This window comes from Borostomias antarcticus (assembly GCF_949987555.1).
Source record: "Borostomias antarcticus genome assembly, contig: scaffold_1045, whole genome shotgun sequence".
NCBI classification, from domain to species: Eukaryota; Metazoa; Chordata; class Actinopteri; order Stomiiformes; family Stomiidae; genus Borostomias; species Borostomias antarcticus.
Window position 1 is genome coordinate 1 of NW_028176146.1, and position 7,500 is coordinate 7,500.

The following is a 7,500-nucleotide window of genomic DNA, read 5'->3' on the forward strand; positions in this document are numbered from 1 at the left end:
GGAGAGGAGGGGGGGTGAGGTGAGGGAGAGGAGGGGGGGTGTAGATAGAGACAGAGAGGAGAAGGTGGGGGGGGGGGTGAGGGAGACAGAGGAGGAGGAGAGGAGGGAGTTTGAGACAGAGAGAGGAAGATAGAGATGATCAGTCACAAACCAATCCTCCAAATCCCATCTCACTCTCTCATTCTTGTTCCATCTCTTGAACTGATGCCGTCTCCTGATTGGCTACTCACTCGGAGACGTGGAGCTTGGTGTCTTTGCCCTCTTCCACGGACACGTTCACGCTGCCCTTCACGTGCTCGGCGGCCAACAGCGCCCTGCAGGACGGGAGTGGAACCACACAGTTATAACGCCACACCTGTCACACGCAACACCACATTCCTGGGCTGAGCCGTAAATCATGCATGTGTGTAGAGAGAGACATGGGAGAGGGAGGGAGAGAGAGAGACATGGGAGAGGGAGGGAGAGAGAGAGAGAGGGGAGAGGGAGGGAGAGAGAGAGACAGGGGAGAGACAGGGAGAGAGAGAGAGAGAGACGGGAGAGGGAGGGAGAGAGAGAGAGAGAGAGGGGAGAGGGAGGGAGAGAGAGAGACAGGGGAGAGACAGGGAGAGAGAGAGACAGGGGAGAGGGAGGGAGAGAGAGAGAGAGAGGGGAGAGGGAGGGAGAGAGAGAGAGAGAGGGGAGAGGGAGGGAGAGAGAGAGAGGGAGAGAGAGAGACAGGGGAGAGGGAGGGAGAGAGAGAGAGAGAGGGGAGAGGGAGGGAGAGAGAGAGAGAGAGAGAGAGAGGGAGGGAGAGAGAGAGAGGGAGGGAGGGAGAGAGAGAGAGAGTGGAGAGGGAGGGAGAGAGAGAGAGAGACAGGGGAGAGGGAGGGAGAGAGAGAGAGAGAGAGTGGAGAGGGAGGGAGAGAGAGAGAGAGACAGGGGAGAGGGAGGGAGAGAGAGAGAGAGACAGGGGAGAGGGAGGGAGAGAGGCAGGGGAGAGGGAGGGAGAGAGAGGCAGGGGAGAGGGAGGGAGAGAGAGGCAGGGGAGAGGGAGGGAGAGAGAGAGGGGGGAGAGGGAGGGAGAGAGAGAGGGGGGAGAGGGAGGGAGAGAGAGAGGGGGGAGAGGGAGGGAGAGAGAGAGAGGGGGGAGAGGGAGGGAGAGAGAGAGAGAGGGGAGAGGGAGAGAGAGAGGGGAGAGGGAGGCAGACAGAGAGGCAGGGGAGAGGGAGGGAGAGAGAGAGAGGGAGGGAGAGAGAGACAGGGGAGAGAGAGAGAGAGAGGGGGGAGAGGGAGAGAGAGAGAGGAGAGAGGAAGGGAGAGGGAGAGAGAGAGGGGAGAGGGAGGGAGAGAGAGAGAGAGAGAGAGAGGGGGGGGAGAGGGAGGGAGAGAGAGAGAGGGGGGGGAGAGGGAGGGGGAGAGAGGGGGGGGGGTGTATATTAGGAGAGGCAATCTGCCAACTAGTTTACTATTTATCAGGCCAAGAGAAAACGTGTTTTTCAGGTAATATCAAGTATTTAAATAACGCAGTCCATCTACTTTTGCAACAAGACATCACAAGTTCACCTTCTGCCTCATCACATACTTTCATCCACATGTTGGAAATGCTGTATTTGTTGGGAGAAAGCTGCCAGATACAGTTTTATATCACAAACATAGTCAGATATATCCTTTAAAATGCTTCAAAAGTTTTTATCTGACTAATCTTTATTTGCAGAGACTTGATGTCAGTTGCACTTTTTGTGGGGAACTTAGAGACACGCCGGTACAACATGATCAAGTTGTATTTAGTATTTAAAGTATTAAACTTGCTGTTATTGCTGCATGTCTACTTGTTATTACAATAAAGTTGTTTAAAAAATAAAGAAAAGTCATCCAGTTGTCCAAAGCTTGCATCAGCCAGCAGTACCACGCATGTCCTCAGGGTGGTGCTGTTTCCCCGGTTGAGGGTCCAGGCTAGTTAGCTAGCATGCTAAGCTAGGAGTCACTCACATGGGATCCAACCATCAAGCTTCACATTATTAACCTGAATTAAGGACGTTTCTTTGATTAAACAAAGCAATTCAAACGAATTCATCAATCTAAATAGTTAGTAGCTACCTAGATAGCTCACATTTTCAATGGTCTCTGAAATCGCAACTAGCTTCAGTGTGCCACGATGGCATGCTAGCGGCTAATGGCTGTGTTGTTAGCATCAGAGCTAACGATGCTAACTCACCACATTACAAGAGGGTTGTGAATAGTTATAACTAGCAGATTAACATGAATAATGATCTCACCCAGAGGAGGGTTGCTGGGGTTGATGGTGAGGTTCAACTCCATGCTCTCTCTTCTCTGACAGGGTTAGAGAAGGTTCTACAGATACAGAACCCTTCAGCTAGAACCTAGAACCAACAGAACACACTACAGCCCGACGTCTTCTTCGTGGGAAGTTCTGATGAGCTCAACAGCGACACCACACGTCCATGTGGGGTACTTTCTCAGGCTCTGGGTTCTATTATTTTATTTCACATATTTTTGTATTAGGCAAGGCAAGGCAAGTTTATTTATAGAGCACATTTCAGCCACAGGGCAATTCAAGGTGCTTTACATGAGACATTAAAAGCATTAAAACAAAAAGCAAGACATTATAGACATTTAAAACAAAAGGCAGGACAAATTAAAAGCATTAAAACAAAAAGCAAGTCATTATAGACATTTAAAAAAACAAAAAGCAGGACAAATAGAATACAGGAATAAAAGTTACAGTGCAGTATACTGATAAACATAGCTCCTCTTAGAAAGCAGTGGCAAAAAGAAAAGTCTTCAGGCTTGTTTTAAAAGAACCAAGAGTTGCAGCAGACCTGCAGTTTACTGGAAGTTTGTTCCAGATATGTGGAGCATAAAAACTGAATGCTGCTTCTCCATGTTTTGTTTTAACTCTGGGGACAGAAAGCAGGCCTGTGCCAGACGACCTGAGGGGTCTGGATGGTTCATAGCATATGAGCAGATCAGAAATATATTTTGGCCCTAGGCCATTCAGTGCTTTATAAACCAACAGCAGTATTTTAAAGTCAATTCTTTGACAGACAGGAAGCCAGTGTAAAGACCTTAGAACTGGTGTGATATGCTCCACTTTCTTAGTCTTAGTGATTATTACTATTTATTATATCCTTACACGGTAAAACCCTGCCGCTTTATTCTAATATTACTCTGGTTTACTTCACTAATAAAAGATCCACACTCTCTACGGATAATAATCTCAATAACCGGATGTGAGACGGGAACTGATCTTTGGTTCCGTGTTGCACCAACCAGGTCGGACGAGAGTTGGAGGTGCACGTGAATCAACGAGGGTTAAAATCAAAACAAAGCAGATCTGCAGCTTGAAGATTTATAAACAACAATCACACAGTCTGAGGTCGTTACTGTACTAATAAACAAGATACTCTTTAGATGCTGCTGGTGAGATAGGATGAGTTCATTGCTTTGATTTCATTTTTTAGTTCAAAGAGCACTTTCACTTGCAGGGTTAGTAGTGAGTATTTCCCGCCATCCATTCAAAACGATTATTTCCCTTTTACTTTGACTAATTAAATCATGTTCAATGTCTGTATTGTTTGCTGTAATTTCCTTGTTTTGTTGAGATGTTTTTGATCTAGGACCCACCTTTCTACAGCACTTTGATCGACTGCTGTCGTTTTAAACGTGCTCTATACATTTTGATTTGATTTGTTTCTCAGGGATGTGAACTAGTATCTAGTCCCACTAGTCTCTATAATACCTGGCCTAGCCTGCACTGTGCTATAGCAACCCATCCATCACTATCATCTACTCCAGCTTGTCTAAATCAACCTCTTCCTCACAGATATGTCTCAGGAGAGCCAGCACGGGAAATGGTCCCTCTCCAGCAGTGACGATGATGATGATGAAGACTCAAAACCCACTTCATCAAACAACGACCACCAGCAGCCGGTCAAACGCCAACCCTCCGACTCTAACCACAACGTGCGTGAGCTCGACCCCTACCTTACGCCCAAGCCGGATCCAGAACCGCAGGTGAAACCAGAACCAGCGCCGGCGCCGGTCCCGCCTCCCTCCTCCACCTCTCTCGTCATTGGCTCTGAGGCTAGACAGGCAGCCCAGGCCAGCCAATTGAATCCGGTGAAGTATGAGCCTAGCCCCTCATTGGCTGGGAAGAGGAAGAGAGAAACCGAGGATTCTGGGTGGGCTCTCTCCGACAGTGGTGAAGATGATGACGGTGACGAAGATAAGGGCAAAGCTCTAACCTCAGCTCAGAAAGAGCCTCCCAAGAGATCGACCCCAAGCCCCACCCCCAAATCTAAGAAGTTAAAGGTCGCGGACGATCGCCCCCCTAGCCCCCATGGACGGACCTACTACATCGACGAGCCGGACGACTTCTTTGAGACCAGCGTGCCACCGGCCAATGACACGTACCGATTCTACCTCAATAAAGTGACTGGGCTGGAGAAGAGGTTCAACACTGGGGCTCTGCACATCAAAGGTCAGAAACACACACACTACCAACCTATACATCTATATAATTATATACATATAACATACAGTATATAACCTCAGACTTGTTGGTTCTCGATTGGGCAGGCTGAGTATTTTGAGTATTTCATTGTAAATTGTACCCGTGTCTTCTAACATGACAAATAAACATCCTTGAATGTGATATTCTATGTCTGGGATCTGAACAGACTCAATTGAGTTGGAGGTGTTTGATCTGTCTCAGTTGCCACTTATGGGACTCCCATCCATTGGTTTTATTTCACTGGGTATGATAAATCAAGCGCACCCCAAGAATTTGCAAACAGGAACTTGACTCAGCTGTGAATATCTGCGTCCGGTCTCTGGTGTCACACCCTCATCCTTCCCCCTCTCTCTCCGTTTAGAAATCCTCTCACCGTTATTCGGCACCTTGAAGGAATCCGTTCAGGTACTTATCACTTATTATTACTGCCTTTTATGGACTCGGGACAGGAAGTGAATTAACGACAGGAAGTGAATTAACGACAGGAAGTGAATTAACGGCTCTGTCCTTCTCAACCCCTGGTCTCTAGTTCAACTACTGTTTTGATGTCCCCTGGATAGTCCAGCAGTACCCGCCCGAGTTCCGGTAAGTGAAGATCAACCAGGGCCTGATGACCGTGAGAATGAATGACGGTGGTTGTGGGAGATGGTTTTGCTGCTACTGAGGAGGTCGTTCTGGTGCGTGTCCCTCGTCCCTGTCGTCCAGGGACAAGCCGGTCCTGATCGTCCACGGGGACAAGCGTGAGGCCAAGGCCCGACTGATCCAGCAGGCTAAGCCCTTCACACATGTCCGGTTCTGTCAGGTACGCGTTACAACTTACTCACAACTAAGGCACTGACTAACACTGACTAACACTAAGTCACTGACTAACATTAACCACACACATGTCAGGTACGCGTTACAACTAACTCACAACTAAGGCACTGACTAACACTAAGTCACTGACTAACACTGACTAACACTAATTAACTGACTAACACTAAGTCACTGACTAGTCTGACTCAACGGATGTAGGTTTTGGCAGTAAACCTTGTCATTCATTGTCACACTGCCCAATCAGTGGCGACGCAAATTAATCTGATTCGGCCGAGAGATTCTCTCGGCACCAATCAGATTCGATCCAGACTATTTCGCAAGAGCACCGTCGCTGCGTCCGGGGCTGGCTCCGCCCAAGACGACTGTGATTGGTTTAAAGAAATACTGCGTTTTGGTCTGGCTATGCGAGACTAGTCACTGACTAACACTAGCCACACACAACCCAAATGCAAATGGTCCATTTGAGATGCTGAGTTAAAGTGACAAAGAACCAGATTCTACCGTACATGTATGCTGCCCTATTTATTAGCACCGGAAAACACTAAAAGATTAGGGTCTGAAAATAATTGTTATTAACCTCATAATAGCACCTGGTCTGAATTATCTTTTCTCTATGCTGGTCCCATGTTTGACCACCAGGGGGCGACGATGATTCTCTTCACATTGTGTCGCCCTACTTGCTACTTCCTGTCACGACTCTCCTGTAATCCTGATCCTGTTATAAACATATGAAATATAAATTAAATCAACACAACATTTGAAGTGAAATGAGATTTATTAAATCAATCTCCAGGAGGCCGACGGCGTCTCACGGTCACAGCTGAGTGTATTAGTTGACTGGGTCATGGTGCTGAACTCAAGTGGATTAATTATATTCATGTGTCTCCTAATAGGCTAAACTGGATATTGCCTTCGGAACCCACCACACGTAAGAGTTCTATTTCCTCTTCTCTATCGCACGCTAACGTTGTTATTTGTTTCATATTAATGGTGCGTTCGTTTATAACTGGGAGGTGGCAAATTTCGACTTGCTACTAGGAATGATTAAATAAAACACCGCATGAACTCACACTTCCTCATAGCATATTCGGATGTGTTCTTCATCTACGGTCCCCTTGGCAGGTGACTCACCGTGAGACAAGAAGTGAATTTTCACCCTTGAGCTAGATGGTATATGAGGATGAATACATGGCTGGGTATTACTGCTGTTGTTGTTGTTGTTGTTGACTGTTCCCTAACCAAGGGGGTTCTGTATTATCCACCATCTTTGTTGTTGTTGTTGTTGACTGTTCCCTAACCAAGGGGGTTCTGTATTATCCACCATCTTTGTTGTTGTTGTTGACTGTTCCCTAACCAAGGGGGTTCTGTATTATCCTCCATCTTTGTTGTTGTTGTTGACTGTTCCCTAACCAAGGGGGTTCTGTATTATCCACCATCTTTGTTGTTGTTGTTGACTGTTCCCTAACCAAGGGGGTTCTGTATTATCCACCATCTTTGTTGTCGTTGTTGTTGTTGTTGCAGCAAAATGATGCTGCTGTGGTACGAGGAAGGGTTCAGGGTCGTCATCCTCACCTCCAACCTCATCAGAGCAGACTGGTACCAGAAGTCCCAGGGGTGAGGCTCCTCCTCCTCTTCATCATAATCATCATCATCATCACAGATTAGATTTTCATCATTACACTCTTCATCATCATCATCATCATCATCACAGATTAGAGTGTCATCATTACACTCTTCATCATCATCATCATCATCATCATCATCATCACAGATTAGCTTTTCATCATTACACTCTTCGTCATTTGCATCTACTCTACATCGTCATCATCTGCACCGTCCTCATATTCAGAATTTTCTCATCGTCGTCATCACAGATTTGATTTTCATCATTACCATCTTCATCATCTTCTTCATCATCATCATCATCATCAGTGTATCTCCTTCCCAGGATGTGGATGAGCCCCCTGTATCCACGGTTACGGGCGGGGAGCAGTGAGGCGGAGGGGGAGTCGCCCACCTTCTTCAAACGAGACCTGCTGGAATACCTGGCGGCGTACCGCGCCCCCGAGCTCTCTGATTGGCTGCAGAGGATCAGGGAGCACGACCTCTCAGAGACCAGGTGAGACAGAGACCCCCAGAGACCAGGTGAGACAGAGACCAGGTGAGACCAG

General features: G+C 47.2%; 1 protein-coding gene across 1 annotated transcript in view; it reads left to right on the forward strand.

The window, feature by feature from the left end:
• Window positions 1-3,393: 3,393 nt before the first annotated feature.
• Window positions 3,394-7,500, forward strand: part of tdp1 (tyrosyl-DNA phosphodiesterase 1) — a gene marked incomplete at its 3' end in the record, with an annotated part of 8,208 nt that continues 4,101 nt past the window's right edge. Inside the window, 8 exon segments of the mRNA XM_084462678.1 lie at window positions 3,394-3,486; window positions 3,824-4,480; window positions 4,875-4,918; window positions 5,043-5,098; window positions 5,219-5,315; window positions 6,223-6,257; window positions 6,851-6,943; window positions 7,278-7,448. Of these exon segments, the coding sequence (XP_084318804.1) occupies window positions 3,826-4,480; window positions 4,875-4,918; window positions 5,043-5,098; window positions 5,219-5,315; window positions 6,223-6,257; window positions 6,851-6,943; window positions 7,278-7,448 (1,151 nt within the window).